General features: G+C 49.3%; 1 protein-coding gene across 1 annotated transcript in view; it reads right to left on the bottom strand.

Moving 5' to 3' along the window:
• Positions 1–18508, bottom strand: part of GLG1 (golgi glycoprotein 1) — a 694561-nt gene that overhangs the window by 411799 nt on the left and 264254 nt on the right. The window contains exon 8 of the mRNA XM_078669216.1: positions 13568–13782. Coding sequence (XP_078525342.1) covers positions 13568–13782 — 215 coding nt within the window. The remainder of the gene's footprint in view (positions 1–13567; positions 13783–18508) is intronic.

Raw genomic sequence — 18508 nt, 5'->3', positions numbered from 1 at the left:
TGGCATACAGGTCTACGTCTGGATGACCCTACTTGTGAAAGAATGGTTGAAGAACTTGCAGTTGTAGTTCCCATTTGTGAATCTGTTGTGTCTGTCGACTTAACAGATCGGCTATCTGATTGTGAACTCCTGGAAGGTGTTCTGCCAACAGATATACCTTTGTGGAATGGCCCATCTCCAAATGTTTTTGGCAAGTTGGGACAGTTGCAGGGAATGTGTGCCTCCTTGTTTCTGTATGTAGTACATGGCTGTCATGTTGTCCGTCCGGATTAAGACAGCCTTGTTCTGTATGTGTACTTGGAAGGACTTTAGTGCCATGAAAATCGCTAGCAACTCTAGGTGATTGATGTGAAGCACCTTTTGTTGAGCAGTCCATCTTCCCTGAGCTGTGTGGTGGAGCAGATGTGCTCCCCATACTGTCAGGGATGCGTCTGTCAGTACTAGTTGTGGAACAGGCTCGAGGAACGGCCGCCCTCTAGACAAGTTTTTGGTGTTCCACCACAGCAGAGAGCGATGTGTGCGGCTGTCTACCAACACCAGGTCCGTCAGTTGTCCTTGTGCCTGATTCCACTGATGTGCTAAACATTCCTGCAAAGGACGCATTTGCAGTCTTGCATATGGTATAAAAAAAATCCAGGTTGCCATCATGCCTATGAGTTGCATGAACACTCTGGCTGGGAGAGAGTGTTGGTTTTGAAACCTTGTGACTAAGGCTTGAATGCTTTATATCCTGGCTGGGATAAGCTAGAGCTGTATTGGTGTTTATTGTAGCCCCTAGGTATTGATGTATATGAGAGGGCTGTAGATGTGGTTTATTGTGAAGCACAAGTTACTACTTGTGTAACGATATATCTGTAAGAGACATTAGTTAGTGATAGATTCCTTACCTTAGAATATCCCCCAGGCGTCAGACTGGATCCGGAAATGTTTGCGTAGCAGTACCCTTGCGCGTCGGTAGGCGTCGTCTGCGGCTCCGCGTCCGTCGTCGGCGTCGTGGGCGCCATGATGACGTCGGAGGAGTACTTAGACGCCGCCTCCGCGTGCTGACATCAGTTCTTAGACACAGCTTTTCCACGCCAGGAGTGCTGAGCCATGTCAAAAACCAACACTGGTGCCATTGAAACTAGGGCCCTGAAAGGGGGCAACCCTAACCCTAGATATCGGTTCGCAGAACGGGTGGATGGGTGGGTCGGTAAGGAATCTATCACTAACTAATGTCTCTTACAGATATAGCGTTACACAAGTAGTAACTTGTGCATCTGAAAGAGACACGTTAGTGATAGATTCCTTACCTTAGAATAGATACCCCAGCAATCCCAACCCCGGTGGTGGGTCTGCGAACCAATAGTCACACCAGAAAGTCCTGGAGGACAGAACGGCCAAAGAAGCCATCCCTCCGGACTTGGCTGTCCAGGCAGTAGTGTCTTGCAAACGTGTGCAGTGATGCCCACGTAGCTGCCTGACAGATGTCTTGTAAGGGCACTCCCCGGCCCAGGGCAGTTGTAGTCGCCGTGGCTTGGGTGGAATGAGCCCGCAATCCAACAGGGGGCTCCTTTTTAGCCAAGGAGTAACATGCCTGGATACACAAGATGATCCACCGGGAAATGGTCCTCTTGTGTACCGCTTTCCCCTTCTTAGCGCCCACGTAACCAACAAAGAGTTGGTCATCCACCCGGAACTGGCGTGTGCGATCTAGATAGTAAGAGCGCACGTTTTGGGTCCAGGCGGTGGAGCCGCTCTTCCTCTTTAGAGGGGTGCGGAGGCGGAAAGAAGGTTGGCAAGGTGATGGACTGCCCAATGTGGAAGGCTGTGACAACCTTGGGCAGGAAAGATGGCTTGGTACGTAACACAACCTTGTCCGGATGGACAGAAAGGAAAGGAGGAGTACAAGAAAGAGCCTGGAGCTCACTCACTCTCCTGGCAGAGGTGATGGCAACCAGGAAGGCAGTCTTCAAGGTAAGAAGACGGAGAGGACAATTGTGAAGTGGCTCAAAGGGAGCGCACATCAGAAACGTAAGGTTCAAGTCCCACTGAGGCATCACAAACGGAACAGGAGGGAATGTGTGTGTGATGCCCTTCAGAAATCGATTTACAATAGGGGACTTGAACAAAGAAGGTTGATCAGGCAGCCTTAGAAAGGCTGAAAGGGCAGAAAGGAGCCCTTGATAGTGCCCAGAGCAGAGCCCTGCTGGGCAAGAGAAAGAAGGAAGAGAAGAACCTAAGAAAGAGGGGCAGCAAGAGGATCCACAGCCTTTGCTGTGCACCATGCCACAAATCTGTTCCACCTGCAGGCGTATACAGACTTAGTGGAGGGACGCCTGGCTGCCAGAATGACATTACAGACTTCAGGAGGCAAGTCAAATGGCCTCAACTGTCGCCGCTCAATCTCCAAGCATGGAGGTGGAGACTGGACTGGACAGGTTCGGGTGGAGGACCGTCACCTGCTGCTGCGACAGAAGGTCCTCCTGAAGAGGCAGACGAACCGGGGTATCGACTGACATACTGAGTAGCTCTGGATACCAGTACCTTCATGCCCAGTCCGGAACCACAAGGATGACTTGTGCCCGGTCGCGCTTGATCTTCTTCAGCACTCTGGGCAGAAGTGGTATAGGCGGAAAGGTGTACAACAGACCGCAACTCCACACGCGACGAAAAGCGTCGCCGAGCGAGTGCCGCCTTGGAAGTTCTCTTCGGTGGCGAATAGATCTAACCAAGGCTCTCCCCATCGCTGAAAGAGGCCTTGCGCCACGTCCGAGTTCAGACGCCATTCGTGATCCATCATGCACCGACGGCTGAGTTCGTCCGCCCTGGCGTTCAGAGAACCTGCCAGGTGTTGAACCACCAGGGTCACGCCCTGCTGTTCCAGCCACTGCCAGAGGCGCAGAGCCTCCTGGCAAAGGGTCCACGACCCCACCCCGCCCTGTTTGTTGCAGTACCACATGGCGGTGGGGTTGTCCGTGAACACCTGCACTACACTCCCCCGGACAGAGGGGAGGAATGCCTTCAGTGCTAGACGAATCGCCCGCAGCTCCAAAAGGTTGATATGGAGCTGGGACTAGGCCGGAGACCAGAGGCCTCTGATCTCCGCCTCTCCCATGTGCCCTCCCCAGCCCTGGAGGGACGCGTCGGTCACAACTACGTGCTCCGGCTGGGGAAGGGAGAGGGATCTGCCACTGACCCAATCGCGGTCCGTGAGCCACCACTGCAGCTGTCTCGCAGTGCCCTCCGAGATCAGGACGTGGTCGGACAGGTTGCCCTGATGCTGGGCCCACTGAAACTTCAGGTCCCACTGCAGAGCCCGCATCCGCCACCTGGCGTGATGCACCAGTAGGATGCAGGAGGCCATCAGCCCCAGAAGCCGCAGCGTCTACCTGACCGAGACCCGGGATAAAGGCTGAAATATCGGAATCAGTGCCTAAATATCCCGGACCCGCTGTTCGGGTGGATAAACCCGAAACCGCGCCGAGTCGAGAACCGCTCCGATGAAGAGGAGCTTCTGAGAGGGGCACAGGTTAGACTTCGGCACATTGATGGAGAACCCCAGCTGGTGCAGGAGATCTGCCCTAGTCTGGAGGTGGCTGAAGACTGTCTGGGGCGAGCCCGCCTTCAACAGCCAGTCGTCGAGGTAGGGGGAAGACTGAAACCCCTAACCTGCGCAGATGAGCTGCGACCACCGCCATCACCTTTGTGAACATCCGTGGGGCGCTGGTAAGGCCGAAGGGGAGCACGGTATACTGAAAGTGCTCGTGGCCAACCGTGAACGCAGGTAGCGCCGGTGGGCCGGCAGGACGGGGATGTGGAAATAACCGTCCTGCAAGTCCAACGCTACCATCCACTCTCACGGGTCCAGGGCAGCTAAGACCTGAGCCAGAGTCAGCATTTTGAACTTCTCCTTCCGGAGGAAGCCATTGACGTTCCGTAGGTCCAAGATAGGGAGTAGGCCCCCTTTGCCCTTCTTGGGTTCCAGAAAGTAGTGGGAGTAGCAACCACACCCTACTTCTGGCCCAGGAACACGCTCGATGGCCCCCTTGGCCAAGAGGGCTGTAACTTCCTCCTGCAGAAGTCGCAAATGATCCCCCGATACACGGTGGTTCTGCGGTGGCATGGCTGGAGGAGTCGCCTCGAAGGGGAGGGAGTAGCCCCTTCGGACGATTTGCAGCACCCACCTGTCCGACGTGACAGTGCGCCAGTGGAGGTGGTGATGGCGAACCCTGCCCCCCACTGGCGTCACATGGGCCTGAAAGCACGGACTAGGAGGGTTTTGAGGCGGATGCTGCGGGGGAAGGTGTGGACTGATCTCGCCGTTGACCCCGACCGCCGCCACGGCGGTTTCCACGGCCGCCACCGCGTTGGGTATTACCCTGCGGAGCGTGGCTGGCAGCACGTGTGGGTACACCCCTTCCGTGGCCACGAAAGGAGTGAAAGGCAGCCGATTGCTCGTGCGGGGCCGAGAGGCCCAAGGACTTGGCCGTAGCCCTGGAGTCCTTAAAGCGCTCAAGCGCATGGTCTGCCTTGTCGCCAAAAAGGCGACGGCCATCAAACGGCACGTCCATCAGTGTGTTTTATACATCGGCCGAAAAGTTGGCGGACCTCAACCAGGCGTGGCGTCTGACCGCCACTGTCGTTGCCATCGCTCTACCTAGTGAGTCGGTGGTATCCAGCCCACACCGGATAGAATATCTGGCTGCATCCCGGCCCTCCACAAGGGCTTGGCCGAGTTTGGCCCGTACCTCCAACGGACACTCTGGCAGCACTTCCGCAATCGTATCCCACAGAGAGTGGGTGTAGCGGCCCAAGAGGCATGCGGTGTTGGAAGACCGCAGTCCCAGACTAAGGGAAGAGAAGATCTTCTTACCGTACTGCTCGTACCTCTTGGATTCCCTGTCTGGCGGAGCAGACGGGAATGCAGTCTGGGAATTGGAGGCCTGGATGACCAGGCTCTCGGGGGTGGGGTGGGTGGACAGGGAACATGGGTCGCCCGGAGCCGGGCGGTGGCGTCTGGCCACGTTCCTATCTACGGGCGCACCCGTAGCGGGCTTGGACCACGTGCCCAAAAGAACGTCGGTTAAGGCCTCGTTAAACGGCAGCAGAGGCTCGGCTGAGCATGACTGCGGCTTAAGGACCTCAGTGAGGAGGTTAGTCCTCACGGCCGCGACGGGGAGCTCAAGGCCCAAGGCCTTGGCCGCCCTCATCAACACCACACTATAGGCTGCCCCCTCCTCCGTAGCCACGGTAGGAGGTGAGACAAAGCCAGTGTCTGGCGAAGTGTCAATACCACTGGCCTCCCCAAGGTCACCTGCCCAGTCCTCCTGAGACTGGCATTCACGTGCCAGAGGGTCCTCAGACCCCTCCCAATCCTCCTCATCACCCATCTCCTGGTACTCAGGGTTAGAATATGATGGGGCCGGTTCAGGGAAAGTAAACTCTCCGAACGGCGTCTGAAGCGGCGCCCAGCGGCACCGCACCGGCGCCGGAACCGGGTCGAGGGAGGCATCGGGGACGGCGCAGCCCAAGGACAGCGCCGGGGGTGAAGCCGGGGGTGACACCTGCGGGGTCGGCGCCGGGGAGGTCCTTAAGTCCACCGGCGACGACCCGGATCCGGAACCGGATCCAGCGGGGGCCTGCGGCGCCGGGCCCGAAGGCGTCGGCGGAGTCGAAGCACCCGACGGCGTCGGGGCCAAAGCCCCCGACGAGCTAGGACCCCCAGACGGGTCCGCTGGGCCCGAAGGCACCGCGGAGCCCGTCGGAGGAGAGAGGGACCTCATGGCCATGAGGAACCGCTCGATCTCCTCCGGCGCCGCGTTAGGCCCAGGGACCAGAGGGTATGAGGCCGGACGCGGCGCCTGCGACTCAGACGGAGCCGCGTGGGCGGTGCCACCTGGAACCCCCCCCCCGGCCGCGTCGCGGGGGAGTCGGAAGAGCGATGACGTCTCTTCGACTTCTTGTGGTTACCTGACGACTTCGACCCTGAGGAGTGATGTCGACTCCCGGAGCTATGATGGCTCCGCACCCGCGATTGGTCCCTCGACCTCCGTCCGGACCGGGACCTCTTTGCGCGGGGCCGACTGCCGGAGTTCGAGTCGCTTACGGGACCGCTTCCGTCTAGCCTTCGAAGTCAGGGCCCGGCAGTCGGAACAGGTCTGGTCGTCGTGGTCGACGCTGAGACAGTGGAGCACTTGTTGTAAAGTGATCATGTGAAAATGATCTGAGTGTATGTACAGATTGAGAGGCCTTAAATCTAGAATTGGTCTCAGTGTCCCCATCCTTTTTGGGTATTAGCAAGTAGAGCGAGTAGACCCCTGTTCCTTGATGTTGCAATGGAACTAGCTCTATTGCATCTTTTTGTAGCAATGAGAGAACCTCTTGTTGGAACAGCGTTAGATGTTCTGTGGACATTGGACGCTGTCTGGGTGGCATATTTGGAGGGGTAGATGTAAGCTCTAGGCAGTAACCATACTGGATAATCTGTCTTACCCACTTGTCTGTTGTGATGGAGTTCCAGACAGGTAGGAACTGTGTTAATCACCCCACTACAGGAGTGGTATGCTGTTGGGGGAGCTGAAGCAAGTCACTGTTTGGTGGTGGAAGAGGATTGATTGTTGTTACCTCGACCTCTTCCCTTATTGTTATTACCTCTGTAGCTTTCTCTAAAGAATCCTTTATTAGAGGATGCTTGTGCATTAGTTTTAAAGGAAGCTGAATTGTCTGCTCTAGCTTGTTTGGAACCTCCTCTGTAAAAGGAGCAACGAAAGGAGCCTCTTGCTTGGGTGGACTGCAAAGCTCCCATAGACTTGGCTGTATCAGTGTATTTTTTCATTTTTTCCAGAGCTGTGTCTACTTCTGGAGCAAACAACTGGTGTTGGTTGAATGGTTGATTTAAGATAGTAGTCTGTACCTCTTACTTAAATTCTGAAATGCATAGCCACGTGTGACGTCTAAGAAGGACACTAGTGTTTATTGCCCTGGAAGCAGTGTCTGCTACATCTAGTGCGCATTTAATGGAGGCGTTAGATATAAGCTTACCCTTTTGTATGAGGTCATCTGCTTGTGCCTTATATTGATCAGTTAGATGTTGAAGTAGTTTCTCTAGCTGATCATAGTCCATATCATGCGAGGAGGGCCTGTGTATTAGCAATGCGCCATGCATTACTAGCTTGGGCAGCTATTCTTTGATTTTGGATTCTTTATCAGGAGGTGGTGCTTCTCCTGATGTTTGTGAATTTGCTCTTTTCCTAGCGTTTGAAACTACTAGGGAGTCTAAGGGTAGCTGTCCCTTAATGCAAGCAGGATCCCCAGGAGCTGCTCTGTACTTTTTTCTATCCTTGGGTTTATGATTATAGCCCGCACAGGATCTTTAAACACTTCTGGGGCATGTTTAATAACCCCTTTAATCATTGGCAGTATTTGTACAGATTTTTGGGAATGTTCAAAAGCGTCTAGTAAAAAGTCCTCTTCTGCCTCATCTGAATGCATGGTGACATTGTGATAGATGGCAGCCCTATTATTCAAGTGTCCAAACCCAATATCATCTGGAGGAGAAGGTTTAGATGGATATATGTGTGGGTCACGAATATCTGGTATATCCTGTGGGTTTGGATACTTCCAGTCTGGTGAACCTGTTAGGTAGGGAAAGGGGTCATCTGGGTCTTTCCCTCCCCCCATGCTATACTGATCATCATCAGCATCCTGAGGAGGTGCATGTTGTGGAGAATGAAGAGGAACATTTTGAGGTGTAATGTTTAAAGGGACAACAGGAGAGGGAGATACAGGAGAAGAAGGGTGCATAGCAGATGTGGCAGAGTCCTTCTTGACAGGCACTGGAGGTGTAGGTGCTGTATCAGACTTCCTCTTCCTGTGTGGTGTGGTGGAAACATGTCCTGTTTCTAGGTCTATGTATATCTTCTTTTGCAAAAGATCAGGTGTAAAAAGCTCTTCTTCAGAAAACGCTTTTGGCGCAGATTTTTTCGGCTCCGAGCCGGATTTCTGCTTTTCTTTAGCCTTAGGAGTTGTTGTATAGTTCTTTGGCGTAGTTTTCGCCACCGAAGGTATCGTTTTCAGCGTCGAGGCCTGGTTCGAGGGCTTGGAGGCATCGGTAGCAGGCTTTGTAGGTTTCGGCACCAAAGATTTTGGACTGGAAGCTGTTGATCGGCTTGGAAGCGTCTGACACAGGTTTCATTGGTTTCGGTGCCGTATTGTCTTTAGGAGTCGACGGTTTCTGGTTCTTTTTCGGAACCGGGACGTCTTTTGGTTTCGGTGCCGAAGGAGCTGGCCGTATCGGCACGTACGGTTTGCTCGGTATGGAGCTACCGGAAGGCTTTAATATTTTCTTCGGAGCTGAGCTCGATGCTTACGAAGCAATGACTCGGTCTCCACGGGACCCCAAAGGCGGAGTTTTGACCTTAGCCTCTGGTTTAGGTGTTGGGGCTGGGGTAGGGGCAGTCGTACTCGCGCGTTGACATGATGGTATGGAGTCATCGGAGTCGTCTGCCTCAGATACGATCTGGAGATCATCAGAATCTTCTTCGGGGACACATGGACCTTCGTCAAAGATATCCACCGGTTCCGGAGCAGATCTCTGCATGTCGCGTCGGCGGGCCCTCCGATCTCGAATGGCCTTCTTGGATCGAAAGGACACAAGCTGTGCAGCTCGACTCGTCGTGTTCCGGTACAGACACAGGTTACACACCTTGTGATGGTCGCTGTGTGGAAATTTTGCTCCACACTTGGGGCATTTTTATGAATTGTGTCCTTTCCATGAGGTGTAGGCCTCACCATGTGGTTAGGCCAGACAGCCCGCGTCGACGACCGGAATCGAAGTGATGAGGTCAAGTCTATGTATATTGAAGTTAAAGTTTGTTTTTGGAAAGTTTTGCGCGTCAAAGTCCTTGAAAAGTAGATTTTCGAACCGGAGCGGAAAAGTTGCATCCGAACCCAGTGGCGGAAAATAACAATCTAAGGATGGAGCCGATGACCATGCGCACTGTCGTCCAAAAGAGGAGTCACCTATCTTGTGACTACAAAGACTTCTTCCAAGACGACAACAACATGCAATCATTCGAGCCCAACACCAGGTGGCGATCTAATGCTAAGTGTACAATCTGCAGCTCATATGCCTCGAACATCTTGTTACAAAGGCAGCAAGGCCTTTGAAGCTTCCCTGCCACAGTAGGCCCTTCCTGACCTGGGGGAGGTGTGAACACCTCCGCCCAGGAAAGGCTTTGTTTCTGGGCTCAGGGAGCGAAGGCTCCCACCCCAGGGGTCCAGAAACATGTTTCGGGGTGGCAGGCTGGTGTTTACCTGTCAGAGAACCCACCAGAGGCTGGTTGTCTTTCAGGGGCACCTCTAAGATTCCCTCTGAGTGCATGGTATAATAAATCCCACACTGGCATCAGTATAGGTTAATTATGCTGAGAAGTTTGATACAAAACTTCCCAGAATTCAGTACAGTCATTATGGTGCTGTGGAGTTCGTAATGACAACCTCCCAGACCATATGCTCTTTATGCGTTACTGCCCTTACAATGTCTAAAAATTGACAGACACTGTAGGGGTACAGTGCTCATGCAACTGTACCCTCACAAGTGGTATACTGCGCTCAGCTAGAGGGCTGCCTTACCTATCCCATAGGCAATGGGTTCCAGGCATGGCACACAGGTATGTGTACCATGTTGACTCTTCACTTTTCTATGCACCTTAACACGCAGCCTGCAGAGGGGGGGAGGGGTTGTTGTCTGTCTGACCTCTAAGGGTGGCACAATATGTGTTACAGGCCTTAGAGGCCTTCCCTGGTCACAGTGCTCTTGGAACTCATGGTACCTTTTTCAAGGGACTTGCATGTGGCCAGAGAGGTGCCAATTGGGGGTACAAGGTACAGTTTTGGGAAAGAACACAGGCCCTGGGAATCTGATTGGCAGGGACACAGGGCACATCAAGTCAAAGTGCTTCAGAAATTGGGCCGGGGTTACTGCAACAGAAACCCAGCTTCCTACACTATCTGCTTTTGCATATTTTAAATCAGTTACATACCGATCAGTTTGGGTGGATTCGGTATGGGCCCGAGAATGCACACCCACTTATGAAATTGGATGGGGTTTTAGGCAAGGATGTGTGCTTGCTCCCCCTTTTTTTTTGCTTTAAATAACCTAAAAGCTTGAATCCTCCTACTTGAATGTCTAAGAGGACTGCGTCTTAATGGCTAGAACAGTGGTAAGTCTGCAGGGGTTACTAGACAACTTTGTTCAGTTCACGAAGGACTTGTCCATTGATGCCACTAAATCCTATTGTGGTATGCAGTAGACCGGTTAGCAGAGCGAAATCAAATTATGTAAAAAAAACATTAAAAAAAACACTAGATTACTACGTGTATCCACGTTTACATATTCAGGGATCAGTTTTGATGATAAAGGTACCTAGGTACACCCAGTGAAAGTCAATAAATCACAGCTAAAACAGTCTATAGTTGAAATTTTTAAGTTTTCTGCTAAACTGGGCTCTGGTCCCAGAGATGTGATTACTAACATTTACAGGGCCAAGTGTGTTTCGGTGGCCACTTTTGGGGCAGAAATCTTGGGCATTCGAGAGATAGACATCGAGGCAATTGAAAATACATTTATGAGAAGATTGCTGTTTACCCCGGCACGCCGACATATATGTATATATATATATGCCACTCCGAGGCAGGGCTATTATACCTACAGGATTATGTGAAAATGCACCCTATTTTGTTGTGGCTTTCTGTAAGGACCAAATTAGAAACAATGCTCAAGCTATCTGTGATTTCAGACTGAGGATGAAATATATTTTACCATTCCATGGTTGATGTACATTAAAGACCAATTTGCTTAAATAGGGAAAACCTAACTATTTCAGAATCCAGAGCATAATAACCGTTTTAGTAAAGTGTCAGTCAAACACAGCTATCTTACCCTGTTATAGGAAGGTGGTAGAGTGTAGTACGCAGACAGTGGCTGTCTACCAACTGCTATCAAGAATAACTCATATGGAACCTTACCTTTATTTTGTCCATATCTTTTGGTCACAGATTTTACTTGGTTAGATTTCATTACAACATAGCTCATATTTTTGTATCCGATCCTAAAGCTGTGTACAGAGACTCAGATTCTGTACCCTGTCCATGTGATTCTGTATCAAAACAGTCTACGCTGCATTACCTGTTAGTGTAACCTTAACATAGCTCTGAGGAAAATCTTTTTAGTACTTTTACTGATGACTCAACATTAGGAAATGCAGACCTGCACTGCTGTTAATGCAACCTGAATTTATCTGCACAACTGTACATAAATATATCTCGGCTGCGGTCAGGCTAAGCAACATGGGTGGCAATTTATTTGAGTATATTTGTGGAAATTAATTTTAGCTGGCTTGAAACTATGCCCTTGACACTTTAGATTTAGCTTTGGATACTTTTAGCATCTAATAAATTTTCTAAGCCTGATGTATAGAGACAAAGTATTATTGCGACTACTGGATTTAGGACTTGTGCCTATATTCAAATAGCAGACTTAAACTGTATTTTCGGTCTCTAGTTCACATACTGTATTACATATTATGAAATTCTTAATGTTTTTATGGGGTTTTAAAATAATCCAATTTTGTTGATGTATTTTTATGGCTTAATTTAGACTAAGTAATATTTGATTGGACTGTAGGGGAGCAGGTTGGTGGTCCGGCCTTATGCACTTGGGAGCTGGAGGAGGCTCCAACTCAAGTTCCTCCTTGTATGTTAGTCTTCTCTTTCGAGGAAGAGCCACAAAGGGTTTTGGCGGATGTAATTTAATCAAAATGTTCGCACTTTCATGATTGATCAAAAGTAATTGCTGCCTTGTATCGTGTTACTCTTGAACCCTTTGTGGGATGAGTTGCTACAAGTTGTCAGAGCCATCAGTTGACTGTCTTCGGCACCAATAGCGGTTTCAGGGTCGATGGTGGCTAAGGACACAACAGCGGCTTCGAAGCAGACAATGGCTGTGGTTTCAAAAGGGTCCTCTGCTTCTAAGGGACCAGAGGCCTATGGAACTTCAAGTTCAGCAGCCATGGAGCGGTCTTGCCCATGGATGGAGGCGTTGTCTGCTTTGAGGCCTTTTGATAGTGCCCGCCAGAGCCTAAAGGCAGTGGAGGCCCTAAAGGCTGGTAAGTTTTGGAAGAGGGACATAATGCCCGACCCACATACGAGTGAAGCTCGGTCTCTACATCAGGCCTCTTCGAAAGGCTTAGTATGAGTGTCTTTGTGGAACATAAGTCCTTGTAGAGGTTCTCGTAAACAAAACTGAGCATCAAAGAAAGGAAAACCTCTTATTCCTGGTCAGAGGCAGAGAAAAAAAACTGTCTCCGTGCTAAGCGATGGCTGATGGGGACGAATGTTCGGAGGGCTGGAGTCTTCTCCTTCAACGTCAAGGGGTGTTTGTTCTCTGAAGAGGTTGTGAAGTCTCTCAAAGGATTATTGCTGCATGTTTTGATGTGCCCAACACCTCTGCTGGTCATATCAAACAGTCTTTTTCGAGCAGCAGGTGAGGCAAGTATTGCATTAAGTATCGCTGTGATCGGGGGAGAGACAGGTTACAAACCTTGAGACTACTTGATCACAGGTATTTTGTTAGCACTTGAGACAGTTCTGGAAATATGTCCACTACATCTGTGTACATTCTCTACAAAGGAGGGGAAAGCAAGAGGAAAAATGGCCCAGGAGAGGGCCAGAGTCCCTAGAAATTGGTAGGTAACTAACTTGAAATTTGTCTTCAAAGAAGGCTGTCAAAAGCACGGGCAACAAGGGTAGAGTCGAATTTTAAGTGTGGGCCTGAGGACACATCGAATCTCAAAGTCTTGTTGGTACAAGTCCAAACTAGATGGAGGAAAAAAAGCAATCAAACATGGAGTCATTGCCCATAAGCACTGCCATCTAAGTGTGGAGTCACAATGCACTACATGGCACAAAATACTTTCTACAAAGAAAAACAACTTTCAAACATCCAAGCCCAACACCAGGAGTAGGCAGAGTATGTGTGCCTACAGCAACACATGGTACAATCATAAAATGTTATGGCATGTAATACATAGGCTGAGATATGCTATATATAGAAACATTAATAAGGATCTTATGATTCAGAACGTGCTTTCAGCACTTTAAAGTACTTAAATGGCCCTAAGCTCTTGGTTTCCAAAGAACCTCACAACTGAAACCTTTATACTCAGTGGATGTATTTTACAAAAAGTCCTACAAATGAAATGAACCTAGTTAACATTCAATTACTATCAACTTGTGATATAGCTAGACCAGAAGAATGCTCTCAAAAGGCTTGATCGGGGCAATCAAGAATGCTGGTGTAATAGAACACACTTTCAGAGGTAAGTCAAAATTGTAAGCTAAACTAGTGTGTTCGATTCATACCGTCAAACTATCCCAACCAATACTGCAAGATGCTGCTTACTTGTTCTCTCCATTACAAAACTGCTCACATAACATTTCCTTAGTATTATTACCAAATAATTCTACAATTATTAATACCATTATTCGCCAAAGATCTACAAATCATACAAAAGACTACACTTACTGCTTGTTGGCAGTTGCTTCCCATGCTTCCCTTTTCTCCACGAACCACCTTCATCAAGCAGTGTAGAGTGCGACCTTTGCGATGCAATCCGGAGCACTGATTCTCAATCTCACCACGACAACTTAGGATAATCTCGGGGCTTAGAGAGAAATCCTCCATCAACATTCGCCGATAATCAATCATCTCACCTTGGCACTCACTGCTCACCGGCCGGCCTGTACAGAGAAAAGAGTATATAAAGATTTAACAAAAGGTAAAATGGTTTGTGGTGCTTACTAAAATGGTTATTTACTGGTAGTAGTAGTTTTGCAGCTTCAAGAATTTTCTGGGTTCACATTCTGTGCATTATTGCGCCATCAAGTGGTTGGGACAGAATATCCTCCTTTATGTTTAGTTTCTGCTCCCACCCCCAATTAGTGTTGACAATTTTTATTTAAACCCCTCAGTTTTTGACGGCAGACGCACGCCCTGTAAATCCCCCAACGCAATCTTCAGATTATTTCATCTTTTCCTAATCAGTGATCTTTTGAGTCGAGTTAGTAAATACAACTCTACGGGTGAACGAAGGTGGATGGCAAGTGAATCCAGAAAATTCTTCAAGTTAAAAAAATCTGCTACAGGTAACCATTAAGTTTTGCAGTGTGAAGCTTTTCTGAATTCACATGCGGTGCATTGATTAGAGCGGTTTGCCCTCCTTTGACTAGGCTGGGTCTTTCAGAGTGTGCGTTTACAAACAAATGTTTCAGTACTCTTTGTCCCACTTCTGCCTCCCTTTTGATCTGCATGTCCATGCTGTAATGTTTTGAGAAGTTATGTACCAATCACCATGTCGCAGCTGCGCAAAGGTCTTCTAGTGCAACGCTGCCTAGGAAAGTGAGCATTGCCCCTTTTTTTTACTTGTTAAATGCGCTTTGGCCCATTATTTAAGAGTTCCCCCCTGCCTTGCGACAATATTGTATTGTCTGCACTATACATCTCACAATGGTTCCTTTGGTGACCAGAAGTCTTCTTCTTGCATGAGCAAAGGACAAAGAACTATTATCCTTTCCGGATATATTTTGTTATTTGCAAGTAGTACATAGTTGCCCTTCAGACATCCAGTGTTGAAATGCACTCTCCCCGTTCAGTTTCAGGCAACTGAAAAAAAGGGTGGTAGGTCAATAGCTTGTAATGTAAGGTAACTAGGTACTTCTAGAGCGCACAGCTACTCATAAGAGTGTTGCAGTGCTGAAAGACCTCAAGACCGACAACTGACAGTAAATCTACCAGAGCACTCAGCTTATTGGCTATTGCTAGAATAGCCAAGTTTTTCAGACGCTTCCTGAGGGTGAGTAAATCCTGCACCTGTCTAAGTGACGGTGGCAGGCTGTTCCAAAGACGGGAGGCCTGCACTTGGAAGGACCGGCCGCCTATGCGGGTGAATCTGGTGATGGACAACTGCTGCTGCGATGAGGACGTCAGCGTTCTTTGCGGAATGTAACGCGCAACTTTTTCTAATATAAAAGGCACCAGTGTCGTGTAGCGCTTTAAAGGTGAGAACCAGAGCTTTAAACCGAATCCTCTTACAGACCGGCAGCCAGTGCAGGGCTTTCAAGTAGGACACCCACGTTCTAGGTTCTAGCATAAGAATAGCCCTTGCCGCCGCAATCTGGACCACTTAAAGACGGGTCAATAAATATTCCGGAAGGCCCAGGTACAGGACGTTCACGTAGTCCAGCCATGACACAATCAAAGCCTGGACCACCGTCTTTCTGTGAGTCACCGGAAGCAGGGGCAGAAAATGCTTTAACGTTTTTAACAAGCCAAAACAGGACCCCTCTATTGTTTGAATCTGAGTTTTCATGTATTAATCATCATCCAGTTTGACCCCTAAGTTCTTGACTGTCCTTACTGAGGTTGCAGGAGGAGACATGTCCAAAGGCCACCATTGGTGCCACACATCACTGGGAGAAGGACCAAAGAAAATGATCTCAGATTTCTCCGAATTACACTTTAATAGGTTCAGTTGTAACCAGGAGAACACCTCTGACAGGCATCTGTTGATCCCATCCCTTCTAAAATCAGCGCCCTTATCAAAGGTAAACAGCAATTGAGTATCATCTGCGTATGATACTATTGTCCTGCCACTTGCTTCTGCTAGATGCGCAAGGGGGACCATATACAAGTTGAAAAGTGTCGGGCTCAGAATCGAGCTCTGAGGAACCCCTACCTTCATGGGGGTGATGAGGGCAGCAAAGGACGGAGACAGTTGTGGAGCACGGTATCAAAGGTCTGTAACTAGGTCCAACAGAACCAACACCGCTTTGCCTCCTTTAGCTAATGTTTCTTTGATAACCTCTGAGACTTCCAGTAGAGCTGTTTCAGTACTAAAGTTTGCTCTGGAACCAGACTGGCTATAGTGGAGCACATGGTTGACTTCCACATATTCCATATTGACAAGATTCACATATTTCTCCAATGCTTTGGAGAAGAAGGGGAGTAGAGATATTGGCCTATAATTAGAGGCTACCAAACGGACGGCCAAAGTTTTTTTTTTTTTTTTTTTTTTTTTTTTTAAGAAGTGGGAGAATTTTTGCATTCTTCCATCTGTCTGGCACCTGCCCATTCTGCAGTGAAGTATTGAGGATCAGATTCACAGCTGGATTGATAATCTCGGCTATAGACGCCAGCACTTTAGCTGGGCATGGGTCAGTAAGTGAGCCTGACTTGAGGGCTTTCATAAGCTCCAAAGATTTTTCCAGAGGAATTGGAGGGAACTGTGAGAAAGGTGGGCCTTTCCAGAGGGTGGAAGGAATCGGGGGCCCAACAAACCCTCCCTTGGCCAGGGGCGGGTCATGTCTTGAATGATTTTAATTTTTTCATGGAGGCCAGATAGCTAACCCATTCCTCAATAGGAGTGAAGAGCCTGTCGACAGCACTTGGAGACAAAAACTCTTTACTATTTTGAAGATTTTTTTTCTTTTGTTTTCAGCAGACTTAATTTTGGATGAAAAAAATATTTCTTTCCCTCATAAATATTATAACGGACCTTCAACGCCCGTTTATAGATTATTTTATCTTTGAGATTGAAATTATTCTGCCATGCCCTCTCCAAACGTTTACAGGCACTTTAACCACTTCACTGCGGCGGCTATTCCGCCGCAGTGCTAACGAATTTGCGCGGCCGCACGGCGGCCGCATGCTCGTGACGGAGCCGCTCCGTGACGAGCCTCGGTTGAGCTGTGCTCGTGATGGAGCGGTTCCGTCACGGCCCGCCCCGCTCAATAGAACGCTCAGCGCAGGCGCGGAATTCGTGCCGCGCATGAGCGTTCTATCGAGCGGGGCGGGCCATGACGGAACCGCTCCGTCACCAGCACAGCTCACCCGACGCTGGTGACGGAGCGGTTCCGTCACCAGCACCGAAGGGGTTAACTCTTCCTGAGGGCTTCTGTAAACCAAGGGTCAAAGGCTCAGTCGGATTTTACGAGCGAGAGGTGGGGGGTGCTAGTTGCCAAGAGCGGAGCTGTAGCCAGTTCTCCAGACAGACTACATAATTCTCAAGGTTGCCACTGACGTTGATCGGATGATGACTGAGAGCAGCACTCAAGGCGTCTGGGGTCATCTGATGGAAAGCTCTAAAAATGCTGGGGCGTGCCTTCCCTTAAAATTGGGGGCAGTTGGGCTCTTTAGTGACTCTAAAACCAAGGAGATAGTGGTCTGACCACACTAGAGGAAGGGGTGTGTCACTTTCTATTTTTACATTTTAGAAAATCTGATCCAAAGCATGTCCCTTCAACTGAGTAGGGAGATGGACATAAGGGACCATGTTAAAAAGATCTAAAGATTCCCGCAGTCCGATGGACTCCTGCTCGGCTGGCTTGTCCATATGAATGTTAAAATCTCCAAGTATCAGGTAGTGTTTATGTTTGGTGACAAGGGGAGATATGATGTTACTGACACTCAATGAATGTATCGGCAAGGGCATAGGGGGCTATAAATTAAAATGCCGGCAAAAGATTGATGAGCGGACACTACAACATGAAATTCGAGGTCTTCGCCCCCACTACCTCATCTGTGGGTACTATAATGCAGGATTTTTTTTTTTTAAGATTGCGACGTCTCCGCTTATACCCACTGTTCGATCCTTCCTTATGATCTGGTACGCGGGAGGAATGGCACTCGCAATAGTAGGGTTAGAGCCTTCATTAAGCTGTGCTTCAGTTAGAAACAAAAAAAATCAGGGCTTGTATCTAGCAGCAGATCATAAATATGTAGATCATGTGTTTTTTAGGGACCACCTATTGAGGAGCAGGGCCTTAAACTGGCTGTCCTCCCAATGCTGCGGGACCGGTTGGGTACCAAGGATGCACTTAGCCTCCCATCCCGCCTTTATCTCAATCTTGGAAGTGGAAGCATCCCAGTTACAGTGTATGCAGGCGTGGGCAATAGCAGCAGCGTGGCCAGCGCCGGTTGCCTCCGGGACGCTGACTAGCGCAGACTGGCTTGCCTTAGGCGCGCCCGCTGTGCATTCGCCACACTTTACAGTTCCCAGGATTGCAACAACTAGACCTTGGTTAAAGTGGCGCTTGATACCACCTTTGGTATGAACCTTGGGTTTGTCCTCATTACCACTTTGACTATGTAGCCATAGATACGGCTAATGAGTCACGAGCGCTTGCATTTCACTGACCCTCCTCAGTGTGATGATAGCAAAGAGGAATAAGGTTTTGAGGTTTAGAAATCAAAACTGTGCATTCTGCAAGGATTGAAAGGGTGATGCCATTAGTTGTGTGCGTGCAAAATTTAAGGTTCCATGTAGGCACAGGCACGCTTCTTGGGGGTGCTACTTTCTTTGCTCCTTCCAGGAAATATTTTATCACTGGTGTGGTAAAGAAACTTCTCCCTTGTATGCCTCTTGTGAAAGCTGCTATAGACGCTGGGTAGACCCTGATAAAGGTATAG

Source organism: Lissotriton helveticus, chromosome 12 (assembly GCF_964261635.1).
Source record: "Lissotriton helveticus chromosome 12, aLisHel1.1, whole genome shotgun sequence".
NCBI lineage: Eukaryota > Metazoa > Chordata > Amphibia > Caudata > Salamandridae > Lissotriton > Lissotriton helveticus.
This window is presented reverse-complemented; position numbering and strand designations above follow the sequence as displayed.